A 17,865-nucleotide genomic window follows, 5' to 3' on the forward strand; every position below is an offset into this window, starting at 1 on the left:
TGGTTATATTGTGTGCATCCGGAATGGAATCCCAGGGGCTTACAGGTAGGAATAAACTTACAGGGATACAGGGGCACAGAGTATTTGAAATCGAGCTTGACCTTGCAAAGTCCAGACATGTGGTCTTGTCCCATGCCCGTGGGATAAGAGGGTAAAATGACCATGGAGTGTTGGGCTGGTGCACTTTGGGGACTCCTGGCCAGGTGACGAGGAGGCCTTGAAGTGGAGAGAGGATCCAGCGAGGGAGGGCAGGAACCCGTGGGGCTCATTTCTTGGTCAGTCCATCAGCTTCTATATACGGTGGCATTGGGGACGGTGTCACTTAAGCTCCTTCTCGGGCGTCTTGGAACCAGCCCCCTGTCTGAGGATACAGACGTCTGAGAAAGCCGTGTTCCTACCTAAGCTGTGTGTCCTCCAAGGCCGTTCCCCTCCCTGGGCCTCTGTTCTCACCTAAAGCAAGAGGTATATGGGCCAGTCCTGTACTTCCCAGTTCTGGCCCTTCTCTGGTTTTCAGCTTCAAAGCCGAGCCCCTGCAGGAGACTGGGGAACTTGGCAAGGCCCCCGGGAGGCAGCGAGGCCGGCTGGGGTGTGGGATGCTCGGGCTCCTTCCCACCCACAAGGGCCTTGCCCCTGTTCCTCCTGGCCTGGTGCCTCCCTCTTTGAGCCTTTTCCTGCCCCGCCCCCCGCCCCCTGCCTCTCCCTCCCCAGCCCCTGCCACACTGCCCGGTGAAGCCTGGAGCTGACGATGGGATCCCCCCCCACCCCCCACCCCCCCGCCACCACCACCACCACCGCCGGGTCCTTCCCTCCTGCCCTCCCTCCCTGGCGCCCATTAGCTAGCCCAGGCCGTGGGGGCGGTGGCTGGTACGTCTTCGTGCCAGGCCCAACCCCCGGAGACGCACCTGTTCTGACCTGCTGAGCAGGTTCCCAGGTTTCTGCCGTCGTCGTTGGCCACGGCGTGGGAAGCAGCTCTGGGGGAGCTCGGAGCTCCCGATCACGGCTTTTCGGGGGTAGCCGGAGCTGGGCGGGTAGAGGAGGGCTGGGTCCCCAGCAGAGACCCCGGAGGGATAGGCAGGCGAGGCAGTGCCTGAGGACTCCGCGATTTCCTGCCTTCCGGGTCGCGCCCTACCCAGCTCTAGAGCCGGCTCCCAGGGAGAACTCAGGGGACCGTCAGAAACACTGGGCGGCTCTGCCTTTCCACCGATGCCCCTGTCCCTGGGAGCCAAGATGCGGGGACCCGAGGCCTTGCTGCTGCTGCTGCTGCTGCTGCTATCGTTTCCAGGTAGGACTTGCCCGAACCATCGGGACCCTTGCTTCTGAGCCCGAGCCAGCACAGACACGCACACGCACGCGCACACACGGACACACGCACACCTAAACATTCTCTTCCCTTTGACTCTGGACTGAGCAACCAATCTCTCTCTCCCACCCCTACCCCCCCACTGCCGATGGCTCCCCCAGAAGGGCCAGCCTCACTCTTTCCCTTCGCGCCCTCTTCCAGCCCCAGGCCACAGCCCTGCGTCTGGGGGCCCTGACCGCCTCTGCCACAGCCTTGCTTCAGCCCGGGGAGTGGACGTGTCGACCCAGTGCAGGTGGGGCAGGGAGGTGGCACAGGTGGGGGGCCCTCTCACCCCAGGGTTTCCTGGAGGCTCTTTCGCCTGCTCCCGGGGCTCCAGAAGTGCTGACTGGAGCTGGGCTGACTCAGGGCGGAGCTGGTGTCAGCAGTCATCAGGGTGCAGGGAGCCTGATGCCCAGACCGTGGACAGGGCCCTTCTGTTCCCTTCTTTTTATGAGGTCCTACAGCACCGGCTTTGGAGCACCTGCTGGGAGACAAGGGGGGAGCTGGGGCGCCTTCACTCGGGCCCCGCTCTTTCCCTGGAGACACTATTTAATGGAGGCGGTGATGCTTAGATGAGGGGAGGTCTAGGGTAGAGTATCTTCTAGATAGGGTGTGGTCTCCTTTTCTTTATTCTCTGTCCCCTCATTTTCTCAACTGGATGCCTTCTGTCACTCCTGTCTAATGTGTATGTAATAGATGTAAATTACAGGAATTGACAATCTCCAGAGTGGGGGACAGAATGCGTGTGTGCGTGTGTCTAAGCATGTGTATGCACAGTGACACCACAGTGGGATTCCCTAGGCTCTTTCCAGAGTAATGAGCAACTGAGGAATCTTTGTCCTGGGAAGACAGAGCCCTGTGTGGATAGGCCCGGGAGCAAGGAAGTGTCATTGTCCAGCAGGGCCTGGCAGGGATTCCTTCTCCGTCACCAGCTGAAGCTGTCAGGAGCACGAGGCACAGATGGGGGGCGGCGGGGGGGGGGGGCACTGCTCCTGTCTGATCTTATAGTGGAGGGGGGATGCAAGGGCATCGGCCAGTCTCCAGTCACAGGGTCCTGAGCTCCAACCCCTGTGCTTTCCACCCCTGCCTTAACTCCCATCTTCCAGACAACCCTCCTCACTTGCTCAGGCCCAGAGGGTGGGGTCTGGTCGCTGGGGCCAGAGAACTCGGCAGCCGCTTTTCTGGGGGACCTGGCCACCCTTGAAGAATGGAGCCACAATGTCTCAGGACATGGCAAGAAAGGGTCAGAGAGGCCACCGCTCTAACTGCCTCATTTTACAGACAGCAAAACGGAGACAGGCAAGCGACGTCTCAAGACGACTCAGTGTGAGCAGCAAGACCAGGGTGGCTGTCCGGGTCTCCCAGCCTCCAGTCTGTTAAAGGCTAGTAGATCTGAGTGTGCACGGGGCACAGCCAGGGGACTAAATGCTGGAGATGCGGTGGCAAACAGGACGTGGTCCCGCCTTCTTTTTCCAGGACTTGAGGCTGTTCTAAGAGAAGCCCAGGGAAGGGGAGAGGAGACCTCCTGCAGTCAGGGCATCACCCCAACCTTGCCCAATGCCCGATGGACAGGTGCCATGGCTACGGGGGCACCCTAACTCCAGAATTATCCGGGGTAACTGGGGCCCGGTGAGCACCCCCCCCACCCCATGGCTGCGAGGACCTGCACAGAGCTGGAGGGTGCTCTGAGGCCTGCAACGCGGGCCCCAGGTTCCCAGCCTGACGACCACATCCACTGCCGCCCCCCCTTCTGGCTCCTCTCTGTGGAAGCCCCCAGAATGCTGGAGGTCTTGCCTCCGAAAGAGCTTTGGGCTGGGAGTCAGGAGGCTTGCGTTGTGGCCCCATTTCTGGTCTCCATTTGCTAGGTGACCTTTGGCAACTAAGAACGTAGACTTCGGCAGCCCACGAGGTGGGACCCCGGGATCTCTATGGGCCTTCCAGTTCTGCAGTCCTGTGGCGGTGTGCCTGTCCAGCCGCTGCCCGAAGGGGGGTGCTGGGTGCAGGAAGAGGCCGTCAGTCTGGCTGCGGTGATGGCTGGGGGGGGGGGGGGAAGGGTCCTGGTCCATCTCTCAGTGGGGACCAAGGTAGCTTTATGCCGGATGCTGCCTTCCGCCCCTGCCCTGCTGCAAATCAGGGCCCCCCCTCCCCAACTCCTGGGCCATTAGAGCTCTGAGCCCCAGGGCCCTGCCCCACCCCTGACAGGGAGAGGAGCCCAGGCTTGGGAGGTGCCTGACACCATAGTTCTTTGTCTCTCCTTAATGGGATGAATTTCCGGGTAAGGTCCCCTCCCTACTCCCTCCATCTCCTGTCCTGCAGCCGACGGGCTCAAATCTACAGACACCCCTCCAGTGGGATGCTAGTTTCTAGCTCTTTGTCTGGACCCAATCGGGTCCTGTAGGGCCAGAGTGTTGGGGGAGGGGGGGTTGCCCTGAATTCTGTGCCCTCCAAGGATTAGGATCGGCTTTCTACCTGAGGTTAATTTCCTAGAAAGGGAGGGGCCCCCATCCCTGCTTTTCTGTTCCTGTTTACAGAGGGGGGCAGGCCCTTTCCTGCAGGACCTACCCTACCCCAGGGAAGCCAGACAGGGAAGCTAGCTTCCCCACCCAAGGTAGCGGGGACTAGGAGAATCACAAGGGAAGCCCCGTGGCCCCAGTGACCTTGGTCCCACCCGGGTGTTTCGCAGGGGCTGGGCTCAGAGGACCCCAGCTACAGAGATGGTGGTGAGGAGTTTGTGGCACAGCACACCGTCCCAGCTTCTGGAGCATCATCTCGGGGCCCTGGAGTCCTCCAGACTGAGGAGGACAGCCACTGTAGGGAGCTAGGCCTCGTGAGGAGAGACTGCCTGGGCTTTCCGGCCTCCAAAGCTTACTCTAGCACTGACCAAAGGCTAGCAGACTAGAAGGCTGGGGGTGGGGTGGGGAGCTGAGTCAGGAGGGAAGGGAGGACAGGAGCCTAGGGGCTGAATCTAAAACCGCACGCGAAGGTCAAGTTCAGAACTGGGGCCGGGCCACCAAGCCTGGTAGAGGAGGGCTGTGAAGGAGGTGGTTTGGATCGTCTCTCTCTCTCTCTCTCTCTCTCTCTCTCTCTCTCTCGCTGGGACGGGGAGCCTCTGGCCCCAGGAACTTTTCCCAGAGTTTTCTGGCCACCCCCTCCTCGCTTGCCTTTGTAACTGGTGTCCTGAGAGTTGGGTTGATTTGGGGTGGGGCAGAGCTGGCCCCCACTTTGGGGGGAGGTGGCTGGCAGGATTTAGGGGTGCGGGGTGGCTAAGATCTCAGGAGTTTGGGAGAAGCTGAATTCTGGGTCTCCCACCCACAGTGTGGCTGTTGTGGTGACTCAGCCGGGCTCAGACTCTGGCTCCGGGGGGGTTTAGGGGACTTATCTGTGCTGGGAGCTGTGTCTGGGCCAGAGCCGGGCTGCCTCAAGGCCTGTCCTCCCCCCATTGTTCTCAGCTGCCTTTGTGATTGGTGTGGCCCCCCTCCCCAGACACTAATCTGTGGGTGGGCACTTTGCCCGGGTTGGGAAGCTGTCACTAAGCTGGGGGGCTTAGGACGATGGGGGCCAAGTGAGGGACGTGGATGAAGGCAGACGGAGAGTCTCCTGGTTTTCCAGGCTCCTTAGCACCTCCAAGGCCAAGGTTATGGGAGGAAGGGTGGAAGAAAAAAGGGCTTGCCGGGTGGTTGATGTCACCTGTCTTGAATGGGGGGCTTCAGGGCTCCTCCCAGGTTCTTTCTTACCCCAAACACTCCCACCCATTCCAGCTCTGTCTGGTAGAGGCTGCCACTGTGGGGCGAGGGGAGGCAAGAGTTAACAAAGGAGCCTGAGCCCCTGGACCGCTTGGACCCCTCCCCCTAGCCCTAAGCAGGAGTCCCCCCCCCCCCCTTCCCTTCCCACCAAACCCACACTAGACAACCCTCACCCCAGGCCCGGAGCTAGAGCTGGTTTTTCTGGTGGTGGCAGCAGCAGAGGCCTGACAGAGATTCCCAGGGAGAGGCCTCCTGGGGGGCCGAGGGAGGTGGTTGGGGGGTCGGGGGAGGGGGGGGAGTCCTTCTAGCAGGAGCCTGAGGAGCCAGGGGAGGGTGAGCCTCTGTTTTGCTCTGCTGAGGAGTCCTTGACGGCAGTTTCCCATCACCTGGAGGGGCAGTGACCTCATCTCTGGGTACCTCCGCCTGAGATGAATCTGCCCTCAAGTCTGGGGTGAGGTGGGGAGGGGTGCCTGGCTCCGCTCCAGATGGGCCACAGAGGCGAAGGGGCAGAGCCAACCCACCCCTGACCACGGGCAGCTAAGACAGACAGACACGTGGAAGCCAGGAAGGACCAGCATCAAAACATTTACCCTGTGTTCAGAGTCCCGCGGGACGGGAGCGCGCACACGCACGCGCACACACACACGGAACAGTGTGCACACACGCACACGGAACAGTGTCCGCACACACGCTTGCACACAGACCACTCCGCGGCTCTTGTCTCTGGAGGCAGGCGAGCACAGACACCTTCCTAACGATAACACGTGAGCCCTTAGAAGTGCAAAACACCCCCAAGTTCAGCAAGCAGTCGGCCTCACTTACACCCACCAGGCCCTCTCCCAAAGTCATCAGACATTCACACGCAAAAGACCCATGCACAGACTCGTCGCCAGGACCCCTAGATGCAGGGATACTGAGGGAGAAAGGCCCCTCACAAAGGAAAGCCTCCTTCCCCAACGACGCTGTTATCTGCAGCTGCTAGCCTCAGTTTCCCCTCCTGAGATCGAAGGCCAGGCCCCCCACACAGAGGAAAGCTGGGACCCAGGCAGCCAACCCAGACCAGGAATGGAGGGCCTGTCTGGGAGCGGGCGGGGTACACAGAGGGCAGGGCCCCAAAGAGGCCCGTGGGGGCCTGGCCAGGGGTGGGGGAGGCCGAGGGCAGGGATCCCGTCTGGCCAGTTGGGCCTGTTCTTTCCTTGCGCAAGGTGGTGGCTGGTGGCGGCTGTGGCTGGGCCTGCTGCTCTGTGGCGGCATCTGAATCACCAGGGCTCCTGACCAGCGTCCTGTGCTCCCGGGAGGAGGGGTGGGGACGGTCAGAGGGAGGAGTGCCCAGCCAGGAGAGTCCACCAGCCTCGGCGAACAGTTCTCAGCAGAAGGGTCCGTGGGCTTGGCCCGGCCTGGCAACTACATGCCCGCGGGGTGACCTCACCAGGCGGGCGGCGTGTCTCCTTCGCTCTGGTGACATCATCATGCTGACGCCAGGCGGGCACTGGGTGGGGGAGAGAGGTAGGAGGCAGGGCCGGCCTGCCCTGGCCTGGGAGTCTGGGCTTCTGGGTCCAGTTTAGTCCAGGATGGGGATTCTAGAGCCCAAGTTCTCTCCTCCTTCTGTCGCAGCCCCTGTGTGTGTGTGTGTGTGTGTGTGTGTGTGTGAAGTGTGAGGGGCTGTTGCCCGAAGTTGTGATGCTCCTGGTGAATAGGGGACTTAGGACAATGCGGGGCTGTGGGAGAGGTCCTGAAAGGGCTCTGCTGTTTTGCTGGGTTCTTCATCCTGCGAAGCGTGGGCTTGTTGCTCGGCGGTGGGGATCTTGGACTTACGGGGAGGGACGCAGAGGACCGCGACGCAGGCATATGGTCTGTTGCGCCCTAAGGGAGACGTATGTTGGGGAAAATGTGGGCGATGCGTTGTGGAGAGGGGCCGGATGGTTGGCAAGCATAGGGATAGGGATGGGAAATACGCCATCCGACGGTGTCCCGTAGAAGGGTCTGAGTGTCCCAGCGGAGCAGGGCTTGTGACCCCTGTGCCTGTGGAAACCAGTGCTTGAAGTAGAGGATGTGCTGGGGGCTGAGCCCCCATCTCCAGCCCACCTCCAGCCCTTCCCTGGCAGCCCTGCTCCCTGCCAAGGAGGGGTGCGGGTGGTGAGCCGGACTCCCAGGCCGGGCTGGGTGGGACCGACACCAGCTTAGGCAGGTCAGGGCCCCGGTATCTGGCCCTGCAGGTCTGTCCCGTCCCGTTCGGGTCCTCCCAGCTCCCGACAGCACCCTCCCTCCCTCCGCCCCTGCTCACAGGGTCACGGGACCCCCTTCCTCTGGGCTATGCTCAGCCTCCCCGGAGCCCTCTGGTCCACCCGAGTGGACCACTTCCTCCCTCCATAACCGCCCCGTCCAGCCCCGGCCTTCTCCCCGTGCGCGGTCAGAGCTGTTCCCTCTGGCATCGAACCCAGGTAGCCAGCCCAGCCTGCCTCCATCCCGGGCTGCCATGCCAACCCCCTCCCTGTCTGCCCAGCCCAGCCCAAGTTTCATTCCTGCTCTCTCTACCTTTTCCTTCTTCTCCCTCTCTCTCTCTCTCTCTCATTCATTCATTCATTAACATTCATTCAATAAACATTCATCGAGGTCCCCTTACGTGCCAAGAGGGCAGACCACCTGCCACTGAGCCCTAAGTCAGAAAACCGTGTTTCCCTATGTGATGTGAGACCCAGCTTCCTCTCTTGGGCAGCTCCGTCCGGCGGGACAGGCAGACGGGAAGCGCCCAAACGCAATCCAGGGGGGATACAGTACGGTGGTGAGGTCAGAGCAGGGCGCTAGGGCAGGAGGGAGCGAGGGCCCCTCATTCTGCCTGAGGTGGGGGTGGGGTGGCGGAGGAAGCGTTGTCTAAGCGGAGTCTAAGGCTGAGTAGGAGTCATCCCTCCAGACACCGGGAGGAGCGCCTCCCGGGAGGGGCCCGGGTGAGCCAGGCATGTGTGGCCAGAGGCAGGGGCTGCGCGCTGCGGGGAGTTGCTGGATATACATACATCCCAAGGCAGAGAGCTCTTGGCTTCCCAGAGAGAACCCTCCCTCTGCCCCCGGCCCTGCGTTTCACATGCCTTATTCCACGAATTTATTTATTCCTCCTGGACCATGAGTTTCCCCAGGCCCCGCCCCCCTCCTACGTCACTCATCCTGGAACCGGTAGGAGTTGTCTTTGCCCGGCCTCTCTTTTCTCTCTCTCTCTCTCTGGTCAGTGATCAAATCCTGCCGAGGGTCCTCCAGGACTGTCCCCTCCTCCCTGTCCCACAGTGTGAAGGGTTCCTAGAGAGTCTCGGGGCTTCAGTCTCCCTGCTTTCCAGCCGGAGGGCACACAGCCACTGGCCTCTTGCCGCAGTGATGGCTCCCCATGAGTTCCTTCCCCTGGTGTGCAAGGCCCAAGCACGCGTGCCTGTCCTGTTGGACGCACACCGCCTGCCTTAGGTGCGTTCTTTCCGCCCAGCTTCCTGAGCCAGCCAGCCTCTCCACCCCTCCGGGTCCCTCCCCTGGAATCCCTTTCCGGGGTCTCCCCCTCCTGGTCCTACCCAGCTCATGCACGAGGCCCTCCCGCAGGACTCGGGTCCACGGTGACTGTCCCATCCCCCAAGTGGCCTGCAACACACCCCTGAGCACTAACTCAGAGACCGTCACGCCTTTCCACACACGTCCACAAAATGTGTCTCCAGACCTCAGGTTCCATGAGGACAAGACAGGAAAGGGATCCTTCTTTGAAAACGAGGTGACCCGATAGATGCCCCTGGGTGCTGCGTGCTGTCCTTGTCGATGCACAGAACGCTCGCCCTTCCCTGCTGGTCCCCGTCTCTGCCCCTCTGATTCCGGGTCGCTCGCCACCGTTCTGACCCTGTCGCTGGGTGTCTGCCCTGACCTCATCTCTCTGGGCTTCTGACCTGGGGGCCTTTCTGTCTTCAGTGACTTGTCATTCCTGTCTCTGAGCCTCCGTTGCGGCCATTCCTCCCACAGAGAAGGCCTGCTCTCTGGGAATCCAGATCGGTCATCTTGAAGCCATGAAAAGAATGTTCCGAAGGGCCCCTTCGCCCCCTACGTGCCCCATCCCAGCCGCCAGCTGCTTTCCATCCCTGCCTCCTCTCCTGGCCACGCTTCCTGAAAGCGTTCACTTTCGCCCCCGCCCCCGCCCCCGCCCCCTCCTTGGTGGGTTGAACCTTCTGCGAAAGTTTGCCCAGGGCTTCCCCGGCCTCTGCGCCCAAACCCCATTTCCGTGAGAGGACTGGGAACTCCCTGAGGGCGGAGGCTGGCTCTCTCCAGCTGCAAGCCTCCCGCCTCTCCCCTCGGTGGCTCAGGACACACTCCTGGGCTGGGAGAGGGTGTGGCTCTCCCACCCGGCGTCCCCGTGGCCTTAGGCAAGTCACTTCCTCTCTCTGGGCCTCAGTTTCCTCATCTGTCAAATGGCGGTAATGACGCCCACCTCGGGAATGCTGTGTGGATCTAATGAGGTAATGGACCGAACGCGCTTGGCAAGCAGAAAGTGCTCCAGGAGTTCCGGTGCCCCCCCCCCCCCCCCCCCCGCTCCCGCCGCGCCCCTAATCTAGGCTGCTCCTCTCTGCCCCCTGCAGGCCGCTGCCGGGCGGGCGAGCTGGAGACCTCGGACCCGGTGACCGTGGTGCTGGGCCAGGACGCCAAGCTGCCCTGCTTCTACCGAGGGGGGCCCGGCGAGCAGGTGGCGCAGGTGGCGTGGGCTCGGGTGGACGCGGGCGAGGGCGCCCGGGAGCTCGCGCTGCTGCACTCCAAGTACGGGCTGCACGTGAGCGCGGCCTACGAGGGCCGCGTGGAGCAGCCGCCGCCCCCACGCAGCCCCCTGGACGGCGCCGTGCTCCTGCGCAACGCGGTGCAGGCCGACGAGGGCGAGTACGAGTGTCGCGTCAGCACCTTCCCCGCAGGCAGCTTCCAGACGCGGCTGCGGCTCCGCGTGCTGGGTAAGTGGGGTGCGGGGCGCACAGGGCCACCAGGTCCTCGGCCGGCGGCTTCGCAGGCGAGAGCAGGGGTGGGGGGCGCCGAGAGGCGTGGGGCAGCGGGCGAGCGGGAGTAAGAGGTGGCGTCCCGTAGGGGTGAGGGAGCCCGGCGCAGTCCATCCTCCCACCCAATCCAGAAATTCCCTCCGAGTGACCTCAGCAGCTTGCCACGCACACAGCGGTCAGCCTGGGGGAAGAGTCCACGTAATAGAACATTCTTCTGTTGGCTTGCACCACCCTCCCTGGTGGCTGTCGCCCTCCGAAGCAAGGTGGCACAGGCTCATTCTCGCCTCTGCCCGCGAGCCTTTCAAAGAGCTGAGGACCTTTGCCATTCCCCACGCCCACCCCAGCCCCCAGTCTCCTCTTCTGGAAGCTACACTTACTAGTTCCCGCAGTGGTTCTACCAAAGGCACTCCTTTGCAGCCTCCCTGGCCATCCACGGTTTTAAAATGTGGGGCCGGGATATGGACCACGGGGACCCAGCCCCCAACGGGCGTGGCTGTGCCTGACCAGTGGGGCTCCTACCTTTCCTGGTCTGGACCTTCAGTGAATGTGGCTGGAGATCACAATCACCTTAAGTTTATTTGTTTATTTTGAGAGAGAGAGAGAGAGAGCCCGTGCATCAGCCTGGGAGGGGCAGAGAGAGGAGACAGAGAGTCCCAAGCAAGCAGGCTCTGCACCGTCAGGGTAGAGCCTGATGCGGGGCTCGATCTCAGACCGTGAGATCATGACCTGAGCCAAAGTCAAGAGGCAGACGCTCAACCAACTCAGGCACCCAGGCGCCCCTCACCATCACCTTTCTTTTTTTTTTTTTTTTAATTTTTTTTTTCCAACGTTTTATTTATTTTTGAGACAGGGAGAGACAGAGCATGAACGGGGGAGGGTCAGAGAGAGAGGGAGACCCAGAATCGGAAACAGGATCCAGGTTCTGAGCGGTCAGCACAGAGCCCGACGCGGGGCTCGGACTCACGGACAGTGAGATCGTGACCTGAGCCCAAGTCAGACGCTTAACCGACTGAGCCCGCCAGGCGCCCCCACCTTTCTTTTAAACCACCATTTTGCGCTGTGGGCTCTTGTGGTCGATGGATGCCCTAGACCTATGGTCTACTTAAGGCCTTTGCATTTTGTGCTTGAGCTGTTCGTGTCAAGAAGATAGGAATAAAGAACCTTCTTCAGTTTCCCTTTATCTGCGTGGAACTTAGTAACACTAGCCTTGGGGGGGGGGGGTGAAAATCCTGAGTGTGAATCTGGGCCCCATCCTCCAACAGCTGACCATCTGGGACAAATCCTCTAACCTCCCCAACGCGCCGGTGTCCTGACTTGTAGAACAGGGGTAGGGATGCCCACCTCGCTGGCCCGCAGGCCGGCAGGATTAATGAGATAACATCGATCGAGTGTTTAGCACGATACCCGGCACATAATAAGTGCTCACTAAGTGCTGGCTATTATTATTAGGACAGAGATGTTGTCTGGTCAGCTCTTTATTTACTTCATCATTTCTTATTAAAAAATGATCCCTGCTCATTGTCAAAAAAATTTTAAAAATCAAAACAATGGAGAAAGCTGAAAGCCTACCACTCATCTGGTGGTGTCCGCGTTGGTGAGATAAGACAACGAACAGGGCCTGAAAATGTTTCCTTGCAAGACCGAGCTGGGACGGGCCAGGGCCTCCTGACGGGTGTGCAGACCGTGACCCCTGCCTCCTCCCCCCCTGCAGTGCCTCCCCTGCCCTCCCTGAACCCTGGTCCGGCTCTAGAAGAAGGCCAGGGCCTGACGCTGGCAGCCTCCTGCACAGCAGAGGGCAGCCCAGCCCCCAGCGTGACCTGGGACACAGAGGTCAAGGGCACCGCGACCAGCCGCTCCTTCAAGCACTCCCGCTCAGCTGCTGTCACTTCGGAGTTCCACCTGGTGCCCAGCCGCAGCATGAATGGGCAGCCACTCACCTGCGTGGTGTCCCATCCGGGCCTGCTGCAGGACCAAAGGATCACCCACATCCTCCAAGTGGCCTGTGAGTACTCGGATCTTGGGTAGAGACTCACCAGTCTGGCCAGGCTGGATCGTGAAAGGCGGCCTTGTGTGGCCGGGAGACCCCTAGTGCAAAGGTAGAAGACCAGGAGGCCGTCCCGGATGACCTTGACAGATCACTCAGACCTCTCTGGCCTTTGGTGTCCTGTTTACCAAGGGGGTTGTCCTACGCCACAGGGTTGTTGGGAGAATCCGGTATAAACGCAGACTTGAAAGCACTTTGTGACGCACACGAAGAGAGACAGCTTCGGGCCCCACAGCTTGACCCTGGTTCTGGTCGGACAAGCCCTATTTCTGCCGTGCACCGGCTGTTAGTCAATCTTGTCCGTCTTCACTTTCCTCCGCAGCAGGAGTATAATTATACGAACTTTACAGGGTTCCGATGGGAATTAGAAACCACGAACGCGAAGCATCTCACACGACGCCGAGTGCTTGAATGGTCCTCAGTCCGCAGCAGATACTGTTTTCCCAGCACTAAGCTCAGAGCCTCTCCGGGCACAGGGCTGTTTTCTATTCCCACGAACCCAGCATTTGGCGCCAAGTAGGCCCTCGACAAATGTTTGTCAAGGAAATGTACAGACAAGTAGGGTCGTTACGTCTTTGGAGAATCAGGGAGCATTGACAGAACACCTGTTCCGTGACTAGCACTATGCCGGGGACCACAGGGGATTCCGAAAAAGCGTGACTCTTTGCCGAGGGACTTCTAGGCTCGTTGCCCAGACAAACCACAGTGGGCTCTGAGCTCAGAGCTCCACACGGGAGCCGGGGGGCCAGGACCCGGCGGCCAGGCTGGGCTGGGCTGGGTTTGGAAGCAGATGAGAAGGACAGAGAAGGGCAGGGTGGGGCCCGAGCAGGGGGCCCCTGGAGGAGCAGATGATGGAAAGCCTCATTCCCCTTCTTCCTCCTCCCTCCTCCCACTCCAGTCCTCACCGAGGCCTCTGTGAGGGGCCTCGAAGACCAAAAGCTGTGGCAGGTGGGCAGAGAAGGGGCTACCCTCAAGTGCCTGAGCGAGGGATACCCTTCTCCCTCGTACAACTGGACACGGTAAGGGCCTGGCCCGGGGGGAGGGCCTCGCTTGCGGCCAGGGTCCTTCCCTCGCAGGGCTGCCGTGTCCTCATTAGGGGCTGGGACAGTATATTCTGGACCCCGGATAAAGTGGGGCACGTGTTCAGGCCCACTTAAGAATACGCGTGGTCACCAAATATCACGATTGGCTTGCACCCGGGGGCCCACGATGCACGCGGTCGTTGGGAGGGAACAAGCTAGTAAGTCCTTGACTTTTCCCCCTAACTCTTCACACGAGAGACATAGCGCGAGATTTAAATATTAATGTTTTATATGTTTACGTGAGTACCTGAGGCGGAGAGGACAAAAAGGCACTGCTGTGATCTTGTAAGACCCTTGTAAGCACCTTAGAAGTGCCAGCCGCCCGCCTCTGCCGGTTCCTTGGCTTTTTCCCGGGTCTCAGGTGTCCAGGGGGTTGGGGAGGGGTCAGGTGCACACGTGTGTGAGCCCCCGACAGGCACATTCTCACACGTGAGCGGATGAACCGTGCGTGAGGCCTCGTGCGTGCCCCGGGCTCCATTCAGGTCCCCTGCCACGCAATGTCGTGGGTGTGGGGGCGTGCGGTCACACTCTCCCAGTCCGTCTGAGCCCAGAGAGGGACAGGGTGTCCTGCGGTGTGGACCTCATACCGTGTCTACCTGGTACCCAGTGCCGGGTGACGTGTGTGTGTGTGTGGGGGGGGTGCCCGGGTCAGCCTGGGCGGCAGGGAGCAGGGGCCTCTGCCCAGACCTGCCCGGGGGAGGGAGGGGCACCGTGGGAACAGCCAGCGGCTCGGGTGACGTCACGGGGGCGGGAGGGGAGAGCTGCCCGGGCACGTTGGGTGGGGGCAGCCTCGGGCCGCCGCAGCCTCCCTGTCGTCCAGGTTGGACGGGCCTCTGCCCAGCGGGGTACGAGCGGAAGGGGACACTCTGGGCTTTCCTCCGCTGACCCCCGAGCACAGCGGCATCTACGTGTGCCACGTCAGCAACGAGCTCTCTTCGAGGGATTCCCGGGTCACTGTGGACATCCTTGGTGAGCACCGGGGCAGACACGGGGCGGGGGGGCCCGGCCGAGAGCCCGGAGGGGCAACGGTGACAGACAGAGAGGGTGAGCTGGGGGCGGGGGTGGGGGGGGGGCTGGACCGCGTGTATTTTGCAGAGGGTCAGGCTGAGGGGGTGGTTTGGGGGGGGGTGTTGGGAGGACCCGGGGGCAGGGTTGGGGAGGGCGGGGGTGTGGGCAGCCACCCCAGACCGAGGCCTGTCTCCCGCAGACCCGCAGGAGGCCCCCGGGAAGCAGGTGAACCTGGTGTCGGCCTCAGTGGTGGTGGTGGGCGTGATCGCCGCACTCTTGTTCCTCCTGCTGGTGGTGGTGGTGGTGCTCATGTCCCGGTACCATCGGCGCAAGGCTCAGCAGATGACCCAGAAATAGTGAGTCGTGGCCGCTCGGGGGGGGGGGGGGGGGGGGGGGGTTGGGCGGCGGAGCTAAGCTGGGGGCAAAGCCGGCCGGGCGGAGCGGGAGGTGGGGGCCCCGGCACCCAGGAGAGAGGGGAGGCGGGCAGGGGTGCTGACGGCTGGGGAGATCATGGACCGGAGCTGGGCAGGGTCCTTCGGGGAGCCAAGGGCGCTGGGGCCACAGCTGAGTGGGGAGGGAAGCCCAGATCCACGTGCCCGGGTATCCCCAAGCACACACACCCTAGCGGGGCTCACGCTCGCTCTGCAGCCACTCACACTGGGGGGGAAGGGGGGGGACAGCACAGCCCCCACACCCTCCAGCCCCGGCTCACATAGGCTCTCGGCCTGCCCACCTTGGGAGCCACCAGTACCCTCAGCTCCTAACAAGGGCGTGTCTTTCCCAGTGAGGAGGAGCTGACCCTGACCCGGGAGAACTCCATCCGGAGGCTGCACTCCCATCACTCGGACCCCAGGAGCCAGGTGTGTGCCAAGGTCGGGTGCATCTGGGAGCGGGTTGGGGGAGGGGAAGGGTGGGGAAGAGAGGTGGGGGGAAGGGGGGCTCGGGGGGCCCTTCTGCAGACCAGGAGGACAGACAGCCCTCGGCCAGGTCTGGCCACTGACTCGCGGCCTGGGCTGGGGGTAGGGCTGTTTTGGGGTCCACTCTGGGTCCACCTGGCCCCCCTTTAGCACTGGCCCTGGGGGCTGCTCGGGGAAGCCGCCGTCAGCCCTGGCTCCAGGGTGGGGCCGGGTGGGGGGGGCGAGGACGGGCGTCAGGGAGAGCAGACAGGCAGACAGGTGGACAGGTCGGGTGAGGGGAGAGGTGATGACGGAGGAGGCTGAGCCCTGTTCTGACTCCTCCCCCGTGTCCGGGCCCCACAGCCGGAGGAGAGTGTAGGGCTGAGAGCCGAGGGCCACCCCGATAGTCTCAAGGACAACAGTAGCTGCTCTGTGATGGTGAGGCCCCCCGGCCCCACCGGCGTCCCCACCACTGTCCTCAGGCCCCTCTCCTGCTCGGGGATGTGGCGCGCCAGCCGCCCCTCACCAGACCCTCTGTCTCGGGCCGGCACCTCGGCTGTGCCTTTGTTCACCTGTGGCTCTCCTCCCCCCCACTCCGCGCCTGACGCTCATTCCTGGCCCCCGTGTCTGAGCCCCTGACCTCTGACCCTACGGCTCCCCACCCGGCCCCCCTCCCGTCTGGCTCCCCTGCCTCGGGTCCTGACTTGCCCTCTGCCCTTGGCGTCCAGAGCGAAGAGCCGGAGGGCCGTAGTTACTCGACGTTGACCACGGTGAGGGAGATTGAAACCCAGACTGAACTGCTGTCTCCAGGCTCCGGGCGGGCAGAGGAGGAGGAAGATCGGGACGAAGGCATCAAACAGGCCATGAACCATTTCGTCCAAGAGAACGGGACCCTGCGGGCCAAACCCACGGGCAATGGCATCTACATCAATGGGCGGGGGCATCTGGTCTGACCCAGGCCTGCCTCCGTCCCCTAAGCCTGGCTCCTTCTGCTGACCTGGGGATTTCTGTTCGGGGAGAGGGGGCTCTCTAAACACCCTATTTCTTCAGGAAGATGCTCCCCATCCCGACTGCTCTACCTTTTCCTCCAGCCCCTCTGTTCGACCAAGGTGGGGGGGGGGGCTCTGCTGGTTGAGTCCTTCCCTGTTGTGTGTGTGTGTGTGTGTGTGTGTGCATGCACGCAGATCACCGTGTGCATGTGTGAGCGTTCGCTGACCTTGTGCGTGTGCGGGGGTGATGTGCCCGTGCTTCATGTCAGCGTCCAAGTGAACTGCGGTGGGTTTGCTGGCGCGTCGTGTGGCTGCGTGACCTCTACCCGTAAGCACAGGTTATCTCCTCGGACCCCAGAGCAGTATTAATGACGCAGAGGTTGGAGGCGAGAGGTGGAGACGGTGGGCCAGACCCAGGTGCACAGGCCGGAGCTGGATTCTGGCCTCCTCTGAGTTGGGGAGCTGGGCTCCCTCCACTTGAAAGCCAGCGGGGGCAAGTGTGAACGGCCAGCTCAGGGGCCTGCCAGGCTAACCCTGTTCAGGAAGAAGCCCCTGGCCCTCTGGTGGCCTCTGGTGGCCTCTGGGCCCTGCTGCACCTGCCTATTTTCTATAAATAGACCTGTTGGGGGAGTTTCTGTAGGGAATACTGCTCCGAATACTTTAATACGAGACACAAAAATTTGAATTTCTTTCAAATTGTCTTTGAAAGAAAATTTGCGCTGCCTCTGGATGTTTGTTATTGCTTGGACGGCTTGGAGTATGATTAGCCGACAACCCTGGGAGTCAGCCACTGGTCAGCCACCTCCCTCCCGAGAGACTGTGCTCAGACCCCAGCAGGGGGCCAACGCCCATGGTTCTGAAAGGTGTTCCTGCTAAGACACTTTAATTTAGGCAGCCTCTTGGGAGGGAGCCTGGAGTTGTGGAGTCTGAGTCAACGGTGTGAGCCCCTCGGTCAGGGGCTGCAGGACAGGGTGGGGTCCCTGGCCCTAGAGGCTCCCCGGTCCCTTCCCTACTGCGTCTTTTTTCTTAGTTGCGTCCCCAGTTGTTTGTGGTCCCTTGGGGGGGGGTGCGGGGACTGGGTGACAAGGGCTCCTGGTTCACAGGTGGTGTGAGGGAGGAAGGGTCGTGATTACAGACCAGGGGAGGGGGGGGTCAGGTGGGGCAAAGCTGCCGCTGGAGGCAAGAATGTCTCCTTTCCCCCAGGGAACTCTGGGTCACTAGCTTGGGGCTCTTTTGGCAGTGTGTGGGGGGGTGCTGGGGTTAGAAACGGTCCACTGTTGCCTTGCCCACCCGAAACACACTCGGCCAGAATGCCAAGATTTTGTACCCAAACCCCACTTGGCCCGAAAACAGCTGGATTTCACCCCCTGCTCCCTGGCCAGCTCAGGACTTTGGATGTGGAGCCCAAAGATCTGGGGTCCTAGTGTGTACATTTTGTGTAAATATGTGCATATTTGTATATAAAATGATATTCTGTTTTTAAATAAACAGATAAAAGCTGTTCTGCCTGGTTCCTGTCTTGCCCCTGAGCTGTGTAAGCCTTGAACAACTCGATTCTCCCTCTGCATCGTCCTCCCTGCGGCCCCGAGTAGGGCAGGAGAGAGCGTGTCTGTGGCTGGGAGGTAAAGGGGAAAGACGTGTCCCCGCCAGGCCCTCTGCCGTCTCCCAGAGTCCCCGGGTCCTTCTGGGACAGCCGGCGCCCTTGTGCGCCCTGTTGTCAATCCTGTGTCGTGCCCCAGCGTCACCAAAATGGGCCTGGGAGGCAGA

At 61.6% G+C, this 17,865-nt stretch overlaps 1 protein-coding gene across 3 annotated transcripts; it reads left to right on the top strand.

The window, feature by feature from the left end:
- The first annotated feature begins 873 nt into the window (after positions 1-873).
- Positions 874-17,598, top strand: NECTIN4 (nectin cell adhesion molecule 4). 3 transcript variants are annotated; one of them, XM_043568721.1, is made up of 9 exons: positions 874-1,282; positions 9,678-10,037; positions 11,791-12,081; positions 13,022-13,142; positions 14,026-14,174; positions 14,413-14,569; positions 14,998-15,085; positions 15,473-15,547; positions 15,838-17,598. In XM_043568721.1, the coding sequence occupies exons 1-9, from the start codon at positions 1,204-1,206 to the stop codon at positions 16,060-16,062; spliced, it is 1,545 nt and encodes a 514-aa protein (XP_043424656.1). In that variant the 5' UTR covers positions 874-1,203; the 3' UTR covers positions 16,063-17,598. The 3 variants fall into 3 exon arrangements, with proteins under 3 accessions (XP_043424656.1, XP_043424659.1, XP_043424658.1); XM_043568723.1 differs by having other exon boundaries at positions 877-1,282; positions 14,998-15,073; XM_043568724.1 differs by lacking the exon at positions 15,473-15,547 and having other exon boundaries at positions 875-1,282; positions 14,998-15,073.
- Positions 17,599-17,865: the final 267 nt, after the last annotated feature.

The sequence above is a fragment of the Prionailurus bengalensis genome, chromosome E4, assembly GCF_016509475.1.
Source record: "Prionailurus bengalensis isolate Pbe53 chromosome E4, Fcat_Pben_1.1_paternal_pri, whole genome shotgun sequence".
NCBI classification, from domain to species: Eukaryota; Metazoa; Chordata; class Mammalia; order Carnivora; family Felidae; genus Prionailurus; species Prionailurus bengalensis.